This window comes from Gadus morhua, chromosome 22, assembly GCF_902167405.1.
Source record: "Gadus morhua chromosome 22, gadMor3.0, whole genome shotgun sequence".
In the NCBI taxonomy this organism is placed as follows: domain Eukaryota; kingdom Metazoa; phylum Chordata; class Actinopteri; order Gadiformes; family Gadidae; genus Gadus; species Gadus morhua.
This window is the reverse complement of record NC_044069.1, coordinates 14,203,682-14,221,181: the sequence shown is the minus strand read 5'-3', so window position 1 is coordinate 14,221,181 and position 17,500 is coordinate 14,203,682. Positions and strand designations below refer to the sequence as shown.

General features: G+C 47.5%; 2 protein-coding genes across 3 annotated transcripts in view; both read left to right on the top strand.

Annotated features, from left to right (window-relative positions):
* Positions 1-7,183: 7,183 nt before the first annotated feature.
* On the top strand, positions 7,184-10,955 carry sox4a (SRY-box transcription factor 4a). Its single transcript, XM_030347092.1, has one exon. It carries the CDS (start codon positions 7,709-7,711, stop codon positions 8,816-8,818), a length of 1,110 nt encoding a protein of 369 aa, XP_030202952.1. The 5' UTR covers positions 7,184-7,708; the 3' UTR covers positions 8,819-10,955.
* Positions 10,956-12,844: 1,889 nt separating this feature from the next.
* Positions 12,845-17,500, top strand: part of nrsn1l (neurensin 1-like) — a 73,000-nt gene continuing 68,344 nt past the window's right edge. For both annotated transcript variants that reach the window (XM_030347091.1, XM_030347090.1), the window contains exon 1: positions 12,845-13,113. The gene's annotated coding sequence lies outside the window, so the exon portion shown is untranslated. The remainder of the gene's footprint in view (positions 13,114-17,500) is intronic.

Genomic DNA, 17,500 nt, shown 5'->3' with positions numbered 1-17,500 from the left:
AAGACGTCCGGTGTTCCGTACTGCTGCCCGCCTCTCTTTTGTGTCATTAGTTGACTTGCTGTGTTGAGTCGTTACAAAAGTCTGTCAGCTCCAACACAAAGCCACAGCCCCAAACCTACAGCTTCACGTAGCGGTCACTTAATTGCCATTCAAAGGGCACTTCCTGAGAGAAAAGGTTTCTAGAAGGTTTCTGGCTCCGTATTATCTTAAACGGATCCTTCTCTTATCACAACCACCCAGCCCCCCCGACTGTGACACAGCTGTCCTCAAAGCACCCCAGACTCCCCTCCATCTGCATCCTCAGACTACAGGGGTCTGTCCTCACAGAGCCTGGTAGATTTTTCCCACCGGGGAAAAAGGCGATCCCCCCCAGGGAGACAGGGTGGACCTCAGGAGCTGATCAGCCTGATATGTTGGGGTATCGATCCGATGCCCTGCCCGACATCAGGCTACTGCAGCGACGGAACCGGGGGGGGGGGGGGGGGACATGAGACGGATTGGAGCCACGCGCGGGCACACGTTGCGGAAATGTGAACCATAAGCGGCTGGTAACCCCTCTGTGCCAGCCCCCCCCTCACCTCAACCCCCAAAAATTAAAACTGAATAAACGCATTTATTCAGATTCGGATGCACCGGAAAGAAGCGTAGGCGGGCTGTCACAGCAGAGAGACAAGCCGTGCACTCCCATACACACACACATAACTACACACACACACACACACACATGCGCACACACACACATCCCGACCCCACCTCCTCCTCCTCCTCCTCTCCGCCTCTTCGCTGCAGCTGTTGGCGGAACAGACAGATAAGCAGGCAGTCGCAGACCGGCTAATCCACAAGTAGCACGTCCACAGCCAGCCTAGGGAGAGAGGGGAGAGCTAGGGAGAGAGTGAGAGAGAAAGAGCTAGGGAGAAAGCCAGGGAGAGCTAAAATGAGAGAGAGAGAGAGCTAGGGAGAGAGAGCTAGGGAGAGAGAGCAAAAGAGTGAGAGCTAGGGAGAGAGCCAGGGAGAGAAAGAAATAGGGAGGCAGAGAGAGCTATTGAGAGTGAGCTGGCAAGAGATATATATGGAGAGGGAGCTAGAGAGGAAGGTAGGGAGAAAGAGAGAAAGAGGGGGGGGGGAGAATCTGAAGAGAGCTGGAGAAGGACATCAGGAAGGAGGTAATGGGTATGCTGGGTAAGGGATGTGGGTTTAGTAAGGAGCAGGTAGGGTTTAGCAGAGGAAACAGCAGTTCATAATGCTATTAGCGGATGCTGCTTTGAAAAAGGAAAAGAGAGTTTTTGCCGCAACAGACTTTAGCCGTAGTCTGCAGATTTCTCTCTCTTGCCATCTTCTCGCTCTGCTTCTTTTTCCATTACCGTTTTTCTTTACCACCTATTCCTGCCTGTTTTTCGTTTAATGAATTTTGTCGTTCGTCTATTTGTGCAAAACATGCTCATGTTCTGCAACCAGCCGCGGCACCATTACAATTTGCCTCTTATCTCCCTCCCACTATGCTCCCACTCACTCCCTCCCCTCTCTACCCCAGTCTGTCTGATGCTGATCTAGGTCACTGCGTCTGGAAGCGCAGTCTGGAGCTGCAGCCTCAGAGCGATGCGAGAGCCCCACACCCCCCACTCCCTCTCTCCCTCCCTGCCCTCTCCTCCCCCCCAACTCACCCCCAGTCTCTTCGAGCCCAGGTCTCTCCCAGCCTCCAGGGCAGATGGATGGATGGTGGAGGGCTGGGACAGGACCCAGAGAGACCCACCCGAACCCGGAGCCGCCTGGACCGCCCGGGAGAACACAGGCAGTCGGGTGAGGACGCGGAACGTCTACGCCGGAACGCTGAACGCCAGTGTGTTGTTTCTGGGGCTTCGCTGCACGTGGACACATTTGCTTGCTCACTTGACACCTAATATTAGACCAAGAGAGAGAGAGGGAAGCAGATGGGCAGTCAGACAACCGGCCAGGGAGTCAGGTAGACAGATAGACCGAAAGGACAGCCGATGTGACAGTCAGAAGAAATGTCAGACAGACAGAGAGAGACACATGGATGGACTGGGAGATGGCCAGAAAGTCGTATGCAGAGAAGAACAGACGGATAAGCGGACACATAGACAGCCTGACAGACAGAGGGATGGACAGAAAGTCAGAAAGACAAATGGTTGGACAGTTGGATGACTCGTCCGACGGTTTAGAAAGGAGCGACGCAAAAACAGAGGGATAGACAGGCAGTAGATCAGGCACAATTAAATGAAGATCAAAGCAAGAGAGCCGGGATACACGCTAGTATCTAGACTAGTGGCGGTTAAACCGGTGGGAGAAGCGGGAGAAAGGAGTAGAACGGGGTAAAACAGTTTCAGAGGCTAGAGCGGATCTTCAGGAAGGGGATTCTCAATGATCGCAATTCAGCTGCCACCCCTCCCCAAACCAAACCAACTTCTCCCAGAGTGTCCTAACTTCTCCGGGTTGATCTGGCTCTTCGACCTAGGGAGCGTTCTTCCATATCCGCGGTCTTTTAGGGACACGGCAGAACGCGGAGCCACGGCCAGGCACGCGACTTCAAACTGCCAACTCCGTAGAGCACTTGTCTTCTCTCGACTTGCCCTCCTTTCCTTTTCCTTCTTGAGGTTCCTGCGTATCCACGTCGATCCATCCAAAGCCAGACACTTTTTTTGCGGTTTCTATTCGCGTCCGAGCTCTGCCTCGATGCGACTCGTCTCTTCGCTTCTTTTTTTCTCCTCTCCTCACCGTCGCACGGCCTCCCGCCCGTTTAAAGGAGGGCGTCGGAGACTATTATTTCCTGCGGAGAAACAAAAAAGAACAAAATGTGCTTTTGACCGACTCTTCTTCTCCTCCTGATGTTTCTCTTTCTCGCTCCCACTCCTTGGGTCTCCTCCGCTCCAGTCCTCTCCGACTGCAGTTAGACAATTGTACCCCCCCACCCCCCCCAAAAAAGACTGGATCTTCATATCTGTCCTTTAAGCACCTGAACGTGTGTTTTGTGTGTGTCGTAAAGCCTGTGTGTGTGTGTGTGTGTGTGTGTGTGTGTATGTGTGTGTGTGTGTGCGCGTGTGAGAGAGGTTGGTGTGTTTCTACGCTCTCGGTGTGACTCTGCAGTGTGTCTGGGTCCTTCAACAGTACACTGGCACATAGCCCCCCCCAACCCTGCCCGCCCTCACTCTCTCGCTCGCTCTCTCTCTCTCAACGCTTGCTCGCAGTGATGCTGCACTTTTTCTTGCATACCGCGCATGTATGTAAGTGCATGGACACGCCTTTGAGGGCAACGATGTGTGTGTTTTTGTGTGTGTGTGTGTGTACGTGTGTTTGTGTGTGCGTGTGCCTGTGTGTGCGCATGTTTATGCCAGTCGCCACTCGATTTATGGGCTTTCCCTGCCCCGAGCCATTGATCTGCTAAACGGGGCTGGTTGCCAACCTAGTAACATCATTAACAGCCTGGTTTCCTGCCCGTATGCCCACGCTTCCAGCCTGAACGCCACGTACAGGGAAATGAGTCAGGTGGCAGAACGTACCAGAACCTATGCCCTCTTTTATGAGTCCCCCTTTTTTTTTTGGTTTGGAATTGCTCGTGTTTTGTTTCTATTTTCGTAGTGTACCTACGGACAGTGGAGGTACTCTCCATAAAGTGAACCGCCTCCTTGTTAATACAGTTTTATATAATATAATAGTACACGTGCATGCTGTCATTCTGCCATACTGTGTGTACATAAGTGTGGCGTTATCTCCATCATTATTGGGCTCCTTTCATATAATATCATATTTGCATAGTATCATCACACAAGCACACCTTCATGTTGGCGTGGTACATTGGCATACTATCATAATAGTACACATGTATACCATCGTAAAAGTGCATGTTTGACTTACGGGCAAATTGATACAGCAGCATACTGAACACATCACGGCACACATGCCTACAACGTGACAACTGTTAATAGTTCTACAATATAAACAGTTTTGGTTCATTTCCCTGTTTCAGCGCAGACTTGCTGATGTCTCCTCCTTATTGTTGACTGTGCTGGCTTCAACTCTGACACACCTGAAGCACCTGTCCCACTCCCTGGCTGTCCTCTGCTTGTTCCTGTTTTCTTTCTCTCATAGAAGGAAGGAAAAAGAAGGAAGCCAGGCAGGGGGAAGGACCGGAGCCAACTGGAACACAAGAAGAAAGAAAGAACAAGTCACTCCCAGCTCTGTGTTATTCATCTTGCTTTGAGACAGCGTGACAGCGTTGGGTCGTGTTGTGTTGGTCGTGTTGTGTAACCAGGCGTCGTGTGTATGTGTGTTTGTGTGTGTGTTGTGTGTGTGTGTGTGTGTGTGTGTGTGTGTGTGTGTGTGTGTGTGTGTGTGTGTGTGTGTGTGTGTGTGTACTGACAGCAGTGGGGTGGGTGAGACGGAGAGACTGACACCTGCTCTGTCTGCCACTATCCACAGGCCCTGAATACACACACACACACACACACACACACACACACACACACACACACACACACACACACACACACACACACACACACACACACACACAACATGCCGGCTGGGGTGACTCAGAGAAAGAGAGATGGACACAGAGAGTCAGAGAGACAGTGAGAGGGAATGTGAGAGTGAGAAAGAGAGAGAGAGAGAGAGAGAGAGAGAGAGAGAGAGAGAGAGAGAGAGAGAGAGAGAGAGAGAGAGAGAGAGAGAGAGAGAGAGAGAGAGAGAGAGAGAGGGAGAGAAACAAAACAAAACAAAAGGGCATTGAGAGAGAGTGAGCCTGAGAGAGTGAGAAAGAGAGATAGACAGAAGAAAGTAGTTTGAGAGAGAAGGTAAGAAGAGATGTGAGGTTAAAAGAAAGAAAACAAAAATTCTATGCAAAAGACATAAAGAGCGTGAGCAACAGAGAGTGAGAGAGAGTGAGAGAGCAAAAAAGTGCTTAGTCCACGTTTTCTTTCTGTTTGACTCTGGGCAGGAGAGAGGGACTTCCCACTGATTTATACTTTGAATCCTTGGACCAGCTCCAAATCAGTTACATTTGGCCTCCACACACACATACACACGCACAAACACACACACACACACACACACACACACACACAAAGGCCCCATTGTGCGTGACCCTGCAGGACGGGCAGGTCAAAGTGGCGCGTCATTCCTGGCTGGCTGAGAAAGCCAAGTACATGGTAATGAGTGGAGGCTGTTTGACGCGCTCGCCAGACAAGACAAGCTACACACAGGAAGAGGATATAAGAGCATTCTCGTTAAGCCGGCCCCTCACAGAAACACTATGTGGCGTCTGACTCGCTTATATGGGGGCCTTGCGTTGCCTGTTTTTCTGGTAACCACCATGCCTTGTTGTTTTGTTCCGTGTTTCTTTTTCAGAGCCCACTGTGTGCGCTGAAGCCTCTGGGAATCATCCACAAGAAAAAACACTTAACAAATACACACAAACGACTCAAACAATTCCACTATCTGATGTGTCAGGGTTTTATTTAATACAAAACAGGATTTTATAATACACAGACAAGTACAAACGTGGATTTTTTTTGTTTCTGAGCGATGGCTCTAATAGGCCGCTCTGCCACGGCAGCCCTCTGTCATTAGGACACAACATCCCCTTCAGGCATAGACAGTAAGCAGAGCACTGGGTGTGTTTGGGGGTAAACACAAGGCTCCAACAGGGGAGGCGATAGAGAGATAGCCCCTGCCAAATAAAGGCTCTGCATCCTGGCTGTGTAAAAAAGCCGTGCATCTGCCAGAGACGCTGTGGAAAGCTACCCGGCAGCTGCTTCTCACAGATCAGATAAGATTACAGGTATACTTGTTACACCTGTTTAAACAAACCCGCGTGCCTGCCTCTGTCTGTCTGTCTGTCTAGCTGGCTGGCTGGCTGGCTGTCTGTCTGTCTTGTGTGATTGCGTTGGCAATCATGGGGAACCTTGCAGTGAGAGTGTGGGTGAGAGAGAGAGAGGGGGGGGGGGGGGGGGGGGGGGGGAGAGAGAGAGAGAGATGGTAAATATGGTGTTTAGTGACAGAAGGTGTGCTTGGAGCAATGCAAAATAAAACGGATGATGAAATCCTCATGTTTTCTTAATGCGTTTGATTTATGTATGGCATCCATTGGACAAATATGGTGAGCTGTCTTGTTTTCCATCGTTTGCTTTTTGTTATTTATAGACAAGAGCTGATGATGTAATGCATGTATCCCGACTGATTAAAGGAGGCTTAATTTCCTCCTATACATCGGCATTACACACACATCAAAACAATCGACTAAACCCCTCGTCAGCGTCCTCAGGCTCCAGTCTGACACCTAGCGACAAATTCTGAAATGTGATCACATGACACGAACATGACAACACAGCGTGTCCGTCGGGTGTGATCTCGAGACCATGGTTAGCGGTTTGGTGGTCAGTTACTGGTCGCCACGTGCGCTCTCGAGGCGATGCGCGTGCTTCCCGCTTCTTCCCTACATATACAACGTCGTGTATAGTGTATTCTCTCTCTCTCTCTCTCTCTCTCTCTCTCTCTCTCTCTCTCTCTCTCTCTCTCTCTCTCTCTCTCTCTCTCTCTCTCTCTCTCTCTCTCTCTCTCTCTCTCTCTCTCTCTCTCTCTCTCTCTCTCTCTCTCTCTCTCGACCTCCCGAGTGTGGTGTGGTTGAGAAAGGAGTGTGGTGGCTGGGTAGGTAACGACAGAGGAAATTGAGGAACGCATGGAAGAAAAGCCGTTCCACATATTTAAACACTTTCTACACTAATGGTTCTAAAACATTTGTTGTTGTGGATGCGTACAAGTGTGACTAGTGTAGTATTTTTTCCACACCCATACGCATTGGTTTCAATAAGAATATTGTGTATTCCTATCAATTAATGAAAATAGCAGGTGATGGGGCTTCGATTAGGTTATTATTTGCGCAATAGGCCTATAGGTGTGTACAGTAATGTGGTTCAGACAGATAAAACTGATATCATCCGGAGTATCTAAGTAGCTTTGCGGAGGGAAAGGACAGCATGTTCCTTTAAACCGACTTTGCTTTTCAGTCTGACAGGAATGAGGTCAGACACACCAATCCTCATTGCACGCGCCGATTATTATTACCCGTTTTATTCAACCAATGAGCGGCGGCGGGAGTGGTCTCGTTGAAAAGCGGTATAGAGACAGTTGCTGATTGGCCAATAGACGTCGCTTTTATATCTTGGGAGGAGGATATAAAACTGTGCCTCTCGCTGTTATGTTTACAGTAACTTACAGACCGCTCAGGAAAGAGGAGACTATGAAAAAGCGCAGCGGCTCCATTCCACCACATGGTTCACAAACTGCTCAGATAAGCTGCGCAGACAGCCAGACTGAAATAAGAGAGTTACACGGCTCTCCACAGCAAAGTGTTTTCAGCATTACAGGTCAAGTTTTCAGCCGCACCGGCAGTTGAACCGTTTCTATCGGGATTTGAACCTGTTTTCGCATCTTTTGAGAGAAATACAAGCTGGGACCCGAGCTCAAAGAGTCCGCACTGGCGCTGAGGACATCTGAACGGAGACCCAGGGACGCAAAGGAACTTTTTTCAAGTCAACCGTCACAGCACTGCTTCCTTATCCGCTGACAAGAGAGAGTGCGGACATATCTGTACTCTTGTGCACTTTTCCCGTCAGTTTCGTTGCTGACCACGAACTATCTAGTATTGTTTTCCTCTGTTTTTTTTTAACGAGAACCGAGACTTTCTACCGAGACAATGGTGCAGCACATGAGCCATGTGGAGAGCGCGCACGCTCTCTCCCCCGGCTCGGACTCCACAGACTCCGGCGAGATGGACCTGGAGATGGACACGTCTCCCACCCCGGAGTCCCCCTCCTCCAGCGACCGAGCCGACGTGGCGTGGTGCAAAACTCCAACGGGACACATCAAGCGACCCATGAACGCCTTCATGGTCTGGTCCCAGATAGAGAGGAGAAAGATTATGGAGCAGGCGCCGGACATGCACAACGCGGAGATCTCCAAGCGCCTGGGGAAACGCTGGAAGCTGCTGAAAGACATGGACAAAATCCCCTTCATCCGTGAGGCGGAGCGGCTGAGACTCAAACACATGGCCGACTACCCAGACTACAAATACCGGCCAAGGAAGAAGGCCAAGTCGGTGAGCGGAGCCACCAAGACGGAGCGCTCCGCCAAGTCCGCGATCAAAAGGAGTCCCATCAAGGGGACGAGCAGGACGCACAAGCAGGGTGGCGCCAAGTCAAGCGCGGGGCAGGACTACGCGTCTCCCGCGGACCACCAACACCACGCGGCGCTTTTGAAACCCAGGTCGGTGTCCGGCGCCAGACAGATACCGGAGAAGCAGCAGCAGCAGCAGGCGAGGCGCGGGCACATGTTCGGCGGGGCAGGCAGCTTGGAGAGCGGACCTCCTTCAGTGGGCGTGCCGGCCAGTCCCGCGCTCAGCAGTTCGGCGGAGTCCAGCGACCCGCTCAGCCTCTACGAGGACCAAGTCCCCGGGGCCGCCGCGGGACACTCGCCGGTAGCGGCCGCGCGCCTCCGGTACGCGCGCGCCTCCTCCCCGACCCCGTCGGCCTCGCACTCCTCATCGGTGTCATCTTCCTCATCGTCAGATGAAGAACTGGAAGACGAGCGCGTGGAGCAGAGCCAAAGCCCCAGCTTCGAGAGCATGTCCCTGGGCAGCATGGGCGTCTCCGAAGCCGAGCTGGACCGAGACTTGGACTGGAGTTTCGGGGAGTGCGGAGCGGGTTCTCACTTCGACTTCCCCGACTATTGCACCCCCGAGGTCAGTGAGATGATCTCAGGCGACTGGCTAGAGTCCACCATCTCTAACCTCGTGTTCACGTACTGAACCACAACTCTCTCTCTCTGTAGACTAGAGAAAGCGCGTCCCGCCTTTAAACACGAGCCCCGAGAGGCAAGTATATAGCGCGAGAGACCCCGACATTTCCCGCCATTCTTTCATGAAGCACGGGAGAGTGTGACAGGGAAAAGGTGCCCCGCTCGTCCGCCGAGCCCCAAGTACGGGCGCTCCACAGCCAGAACACAGACTTGGAAAGCACTTAGTGTGTGTGTGTGTGTGTGTGTGTGTGTGTGTGTGTGTGTGTGTGTGTGTGTGTGTGTGTGTGTGTGTGTGTGTGTGTGTGTGTGTGTGTGTGTGTGTGTGTGTGTGTGTGTGTGTGTGTGCGTGCGTGCGTGAGAACGCGTGCGCGCGCGCGCGCGTGTGTGTGTGTGTGTGTGTGCTCGCTGATCGCAGAGCACCCGGCGCGCAGATGGAGAAATGCTTAGCTTGCATTTGGAGAAACGGAGAGCAGGAGTGAATGTACAGCAGAGACACCACGCCTATGTGAGCAGCAGTGAAAACTGAAGCGAGACTCATTGAAACACTTCATCCGACCGGCGGAGGATGTGTGTGTGTCTGCTCTCACGGAGGACTGAACAGTGAATATTTATGTTATGTAGTGCAAGGGGCGAAACGGATCTGTGGGTTTGGAGAGTTCGCCCTCTTTTGGGCAACCTGATTGTTTATGATATAGCCAATTCACACGGACCATCAAGTCGATATTCAGGTGTAATTTTCTGAGCTCAAAATTGATTTCTACATGATACACGCATGCCCTCCCGTAAGGAGGATTTTGTTGTTATTATATGCGTAAACGTGTTCATTGCTGCGTAATTACGCAACGTGTGCGACCATGGCACACTGTTCACTATCACCAGCTTCTAATTCAACGGCAGGACTTTAAAAAATGACTCAAACGTTCAGAATCTTTTTCTGAACCTTTTACACTCAGTGCACAATTCAGGACCAATGCTCCCTACTCGCATTTCTGCCTAGTGCTTGCAACTTTGTAGTTCCTCTGTGTCAGATGACGTTTTTATATCAATGTATTTATACCGGCCAAACATTTTATACTACGAAGTATTGTTCTCGTACAGGTCTCGTTTGTGTGTGCACATACACCTGTCTGTATCCAGCGCGGAAGGGCTAGAAGTGTATCTTATTTAAATGTCGACTTTTCTCACTTTTAAGGAGATTGAGTGTGTCATGATTTTCTACTTGTATTTTTGTACAAAATATATGGAGGGGCGGAAAATGGGTAGCCTACTACATTGTCGTTTGGATCTCCAATGTTTAGAACCACGGAGGGGTTTGTTTGGCACAATCTGACCTCACACAATGTTTACAGTATTTACCCACATGCCTCTTAAAGGCACAGTGACTCAATTTCACCAGCCAAGTAAACAAAGCGCTCCTTACAGTAACCACACCACAGACACACACATCCATATGAGAGTCAGTGTGTGAATAAAGCTCATTCCTCTGTGTGCTTTTATTGTGATAAGTTTAATTTGAACCACTGGATTGAATTTCATACTCATTCCACTTGCCTAGACTTGGAAGGAGGGGGATCTATGAAGTGCATCATCTGTTATTGCGCAAATTACATAAACATAGTATTTAATCTTTTCTGTACCTGGTGGCTAAGTATAGCAGGCTAATTGTTTTCCTATATTACGGCATGGCAAATAGCATTTGTATTTCAGATTCAGGTATATGTAGCTATAGCTGTTGTGTTTAAGATTTTTAAAAGAATAATAACATGGAGATATTTATGTATACTGTATTATAAGCAAAGATTGTGTGTTTTTTGTATATGATCAACGACAGGCACTAGAGTGGCCATCTTTGACATCTGTGTGTTGAAGATGATTGTGCTCCAGGAGTTTTATTTTATTTTCATTTATTTTTGGAAATCTTTTCTATTGTCCTTTTTCTTTTTTTTGATTTCATTTGTGCAATACGCAGTGTGTATGAAGATGTTTTGTTCAATCATGCCAATATCATTTGATGTTTAGAACTCAAAAAACCAGCCAACGTTTGGGTCAGTCTCTGCCTCACACACCTCTGTACAGATTGTCATTTTTTTTATTTTACTCTAATTTTTTTCCATAAAGGAAATAAAATCAGCTGGAACTGAAAAGTATACTGCCTCTCTCTCTCAATTCCTTGTTAAATGCATTTTAGAATAAGGACGTATACCAACAATGATGATATGGTTAAAGGGAAGTAAAGCCAGCATTGTGATGGTTGAAGGGACGACTGATCACAAGACAGGTGAAACTCACACTTTACAGGGAACACATCTTCGTTATCACAATAATGAACAAAGATGTGATGTGCGATGTAGCACAAAATGGTGTGCCTGTACATGTGTGTGTGTCTGTTTGCATGTTTGTCTACGTGTGTGTGTGTGTATGTGTGTGAGTGTGAGCAAGGTAAAGTGTGTAGTGTGCGTAGTGTGAATCAAAGCTAGCCTGGGTTATAATAGGAGGGGTGTCTTTCTCTGTCTCTACACGTGGAGAAAACGTGGCTGCCATGGCAACACTGTATCCAAGCGAGAGAGAGGGAGCGGCTGCAATCCACTGGGGAGTCGTGTGCCGTATTGTATGCGAGTGTGTGTGTGTGTGTGTGTGTGTGTGTGTATGTGTGTGTAAGAAAGGATCAGGGACGCAGACTGATCCATCGGAAGGGGGCGGGGTGTCAGACGTGTGTGTGTGTGTGTGTGTGTGTCCTGGTGGACCATGCAGGAGCCTGCTTCCAAATCCAATTAATTCCTTCTGGATTCAGTCATTCATTTTTTTTTCATACACCTGACGAGACAAGACAACGAAGAGGGAGGGGGGTACAATCTCCCTACCTCCCTCCCCGGCTGACTTCCCCCCCTCCCTCCCTCCCTCCCTCCCTCCCCTCCCCTCCCCTCCCCTCCCCTGCGACCATCACAAAAAGTACAGTATTTAGTGTGTATCCATTTACGCTCTATTCCACAAGAGACAGTGTAATTATTTCCCCATCCCTCTGTCGTAGGGCCGCTGACGTGCAGCCACGGCGGTGACATCTCTGGGTGGGTAATGAGAACCGAGAGGGCTGGTCATCATTATAAAACACTCACACACTTACACACACACACACACACACACGATGGCCCCAGATGACTGGGACAGAGATCACCCAGGGAATGTTTTGTGTCGCGATGTTTGTGAGTTGTAGCCTCATACTTAAAGGACGCTAATGACAATACAAAGACTGAAATGTTCAGACCTCAGTCCGACGGACTCACACAAAAATACGCACACACACACAAACATACTCTCTCTCAGAAACACACACACACGCACACACACACCACACACACACACACACACACACACACACACACACACACACACACACACACACACACACACACACACACACACATATACACACACACACACACACACACATACACACACACACACACACACACACACACACACACACACACACACACACACACAATATGCACTATCAGCACAATCAGAATATGTATGATAGTTTATTCCAAATTAAAAGCGAATGGGACTGCATTGTTTCTTATGGTCGGTTGCCCTTCAAGGTTGATCTGATCTCATTTGCCTCCTCTCCCATCTCTAACTGGCAGTTGCCTTCACCTAATGAAGACCAGTGTGCATGGTAGGCTAGCTCATGCAGCCCATTGCAGTTATAAGCATATTGTATTGTGTGGGCTACTGATTTGCATTGTGATTATCTCTTTGCTGACATCAACAAATCATCAATCCTCCAGCTTTTTTTTCTCTGGTTAACAGGTAGATTTTGTTAAATTGTTACATTAGAATGCAATCAATTATAAAGAAAGATATATTACAGGTGAAATATATATTGGCCCCAATGTAAAAGCATGTTTATAGACATACTGGAAAGGCATCATGGCGTCAATGGCTATATTGTTCTCCACAAATCCAACGCAGAGCAATTCAGTATGAACTGGGGATGAAGTTTAAGGCGGGACAGAAAGTCTGTGCGCGCCGTACTACCTTTTGGCACGCGAGAGACAAAGAATGCTGTAGTGACGCGCACTCAACTTCAGCGTGTGTTCTCACGCGCACCGCCTCTTAGTTTAAAGACGCGACCAAAGAAGAAACCTGCAATTCAACCTCACATTGTAAAAAAAGTTTGGCTTCGGAAAACTTTAACCCGAGTCACGCGTCAAGAGTTGTAGACAAAGGGAAACTTCTCCTCGGGATGTTATGCGGAATGCGTAAGGATGGAATCAACTGAAAACCCAAAGACACGTTTTGCAGGTAGGCAAACAGCTCTGAGTAGTAAAACACTTTAGTTGGGGTTTTGGAAAGATAAATAGCCTATGGTGCACGGGTCGCTTCATTAAACTGTCATGAAGGTTGTTGTTTTAATCCGAGACTTCAGAATAAAACAGCCATGCGTTGACATAAGTGTTGACTTTATTTAGATTTAGGACTTCGGTTCAGAAAGGAGCAATACAAACGCTTTATACAGTTTTATACACAATCTGGAAAACATAAAATATAGAATAAGTTGGCAGGATATGTTTTCCCCATTTGTTCCACACCGGAAATATACAATATCCAGGCATCTCATGCAAGATGCGTCCAAATAATAGCATCTTGAAATTAGGTCATTATCTTTAACGTAACATGCACTATATGCAAATAAGGAACAATAAATAGATAAGTGGGTGTTTTCAGCACTGCGTGGGCTGGACAGCGTCTATATGGAGCCGGATAGGGATGAAGTGTTTGTGACGTTGCAAAATGATTGCCATAATTTTAATTTAGCTATATTAATTAGTATTGTACCACGACTATGCATGCAAAACATCGGCTTCCTGGCAGACAAATAAATATGTGTCTGCTATCACACATATAGGGTTAGTCAGATTAGTGCTTAAAATAGCTCCCTGTTGACTCGGATTGAGTAGTTAGTCAAATGTATCCAATCCAAGGCTGTCAACAGCTTTCATTTCCCTGCAGTGATGAATGAAGCCTATAATGATTTCATATATAATGGTTCATTCTGAGAATATACTTGGCATCACTTGTAGTGTCCAGACTTTTTGTGTGCGATATTTGCTTGGTGACACTAGTAGGTGATAGGTGACTAGGTGATAGTAGACTGAACTATCAATTGAATAGTTTGGTATTGTATTCATATTCTATTATAACCTATTTTAGCCAAGTTTCAGTGGGCCTATATCGTAGTCTGCTACCATAACATTGGACCTATCCAATAATGTAAAGCAATGCACAGATTTTTAATCAAGAATCATGCATGAATAGGTGAGCACAATATGTATATGTGATATATTATCATTATTACAATTCTTGATGTTGTACCAAAGTTGTATGAATTCCATTCATATTCAATTCAATGTTTGATTCGTATTCATTTTATAATATACAATTTTCTGTGGTCTTTTATTCCTGGGGAGATATGTCAGCGTGGGTCTTTGCTGCTTGTTGACCTGTGATGTGGCCTGACAATGGCCATGTCAGGGCTTATAGTAAGTACACAGTTCACTGGGATCAATAGTATTGGTCGCCCAGGCAATAGTGATCGCTGGTTAGGGGCAAGAGGAACGTAAACTACCTCTTTAAAAGTGTGCCTGATTGATGAAGGTTCGGCAGATAGACAAACAAAAGCTACCCTCTGTTTTACCTGAGAGTGGCAGGTCAAAAACGCATCTGTAGGACATGGTAATTTACAAGTCAGTTAGAGTAAATAAATGGAAGTATGTGACATGTAATTTACTCACAATAATGTCTGAAGCTTTACGATACCCATGATTTAGCAGAATTGCCATGCACACTAGTAATCCATAAATCCCGATGACTTTCGCCAGATGAAACACATAGACCCTGTATCTGAACACTTTGTTTATTCTGGTCCTTTTCATTATTGTCGATTTGGTTTACTTGACAGAGAAATAAGCTGGCACGTCTCTGGACAAGCCAGTACCACTGGTCCTTACCGAAGAGTAGATCAGAGCATGATTTGAACAACCTTTCCAAAAGCACAGATATTCTCTTTTGACCGTGGCTCTGTGAAACATTGCAAATCCAGGTCACTAGGAGGACAACCTTTTTTTTCATGCAACCCAGAATAACAGAGAGGGTCCCTAGAGGAGTCTAGCAGTGTTTGTTTTCTCTTCCATTGTCTCCGTCGAGCCGGGAGGGGATTTGAATCATGCTCTGTGGGGATATATATCTTTTCTGATCTGCCTGTTATTTCCCCCTCCTGCCAATGACTAAATTATAACTTAAAGGTCTAATTTCAACACAAATGAGGCCCCCTGTGGCCGCGAGCGTGCTTGTTTTAGAGTGGACACACTGAAATCAACCCAGAACCCAGCTGGAGGTAAAATATCGTTAATTATGTTGAGTCATTCCTATTTTCATTTCTCTGCTGTTCTCCTTTATTTTCAATTCTGAAATGGCATCATTGGGGTCAGCGACGTGCCTTCCATAAGCATGAGGCTCTCTGTAGTTGGACATGAGTGGTGACTTGGGCTTGTGTTTTGATCATTCTCAAAGCTAGACTGTAAACCCGTCCCAACCGGATTCTTGTTATGATTTAAAACGGAAGAAGAAATCCATAGGCAGAGGCCGCCGCCTGCTCTTGAATATCCATAACACTCGTACGAAGGTTGAAATATACCATTACAGTGTGTTTACTCACTATAATCATGTGTTTAATCAGCCAGGTGGGATGTACTCACATACATTTTGAGTGCTCTACCAGGGGATAACAACACATGGGCTGCTGGATCTCGGTTTGAACAGAAGGCCTCAGAGCTGTCACTCTATCGGCTCCTGATAAATCCTTAGAATAAGTACGACTGAGCACCAGCAGATGGTATGCTAGAAAGCTCAACCTAAAGTAGAGATGTGCCCTTATTGTGTTGGGCTCCCTGTTCACGGGATACAGGAGTCAGTTCCTTATGGAGGGGGTGCTGTTCCAGAGGGGGTTTACCAGAGACATCTAACTGAGATTCTAGGAGGAGATATATCCCCAAGTACTCCCCTTGATGTTTAACACAACATAATTGAACCAGTAGTAGAGGATGGCTGGAGGATAAATGCATGAATGGATGGAAGGATGGGTTCAAGGAGTGATTGAAGCAGGGTGGATGGATGGATCATTTATGTATGGATGAGTTAATGAGTTAATGGATGAAGAATTGATTGATGGTGAATGAATAAATCAATGAATTGAAAGAATGATAGTATAATTGATTGAGGTATCAACCAGTTTTTAAATATAGTATGATAAACATATTGGTCAATAAACAAATATTATTAACCAATACGATTCAGACTTTGTTGTAACCCTTCGACATAATCTTCAAACCCTAAAAAAAAATATTACTAGGCATTTGAATGAAATGTACATTTTATTTATTAAGAGTTATTTGGCAGGGAAAGTACAGGGACAGCACACATCAATGAAGACCTACCTATGAACCTTCAATTTCAGGCCTATTACTAGCAGTTGTACCATTGTAAAACACAGTTTCATCAGAACTTGTAAATTGTCTTTTAAAAATCTATAGAATAACTGGGTTACAGAAACCAACCACGGAATACCTTTTGATCAAAAAGCTACACAGCTGACTATAGCCTTCTTCCATAGATTGCATGCTTGTGGAGGTGCGTGTGTTCTGTGTGTAGCGAGTGATCATCTCACATGTGTCTGTTTTCCTGCACGTCTGAAGAAAGCTGTGCGATACATTGTTATGACATGTTCTGTCTTCCGTTGTGTCGAAAAACAAAGACGGTCGCCTCCAGATCCAGACAGCATAACTAATTAGTCACAAATGCATGCACTCTCTCTCCTTCACTCTCTCTCTCTCTCTCTCTCTCTCTCTCTCTCTCTCTCTCTCTCTCTCTCTCTCACACGCTTCACAGCGATATACATCCGGAATCCATGTGGGAGCCAGTGAGTAGGATATGATGTCACCTCCATAACCATAATTGCCTATCATAAATCATGTGGCGTGACACAGCGTCGTCAGCGGCATGCCCTCTGTGCCAGCCAGGGATGGGTGCCCTCCCCTACCACCTATTATCACCTATGACTCATCACCAGCTCCACCCACCCATCACAACCACCACCCCCTTACCACCATCAATACTACTACCATCTTTACCACCACCACCACCACAACCACCTCCACCACCAACACCACCACAACACCACAACCACCTCCACCACCAACACCACAACCACCTCCACCACCAACACCACCACAATACCACAACCACCTCCACAACCACCACCACAACCACCTCCACCACCAACACCACAACCACCTCCACCACCACCACCACCACAAACACCACAACCACCTCCACCACCAACACCACCAAAACCACCTCCACCACCAACACCACAACCACCTCCACCACAAACACCACCACACCACCTCCACCACCAACACCACAACCACCTCCACCACCAACACCACAACCACCTCCACCACCAACACCACCACAAACACCACAACCACCTCCACCACCAAACCACCTCCACCACCAACACCACAACCACCTCCACCACCAAAACCACCTCCACCACCAACACCACAACCACCTCCACCACCAACACCACCACAACCACCTCCACCCCCAACAACACAACCACCTCCACCAC

Coding starts and splice junctions, on each gene's coding strand:
- sox4a (XM_030347092.1), top strand. CDS start 7,709: ATGGTGCAGCACATGAGCCATGTGGAGAGCGCGCACGCTCTCTCCCCC.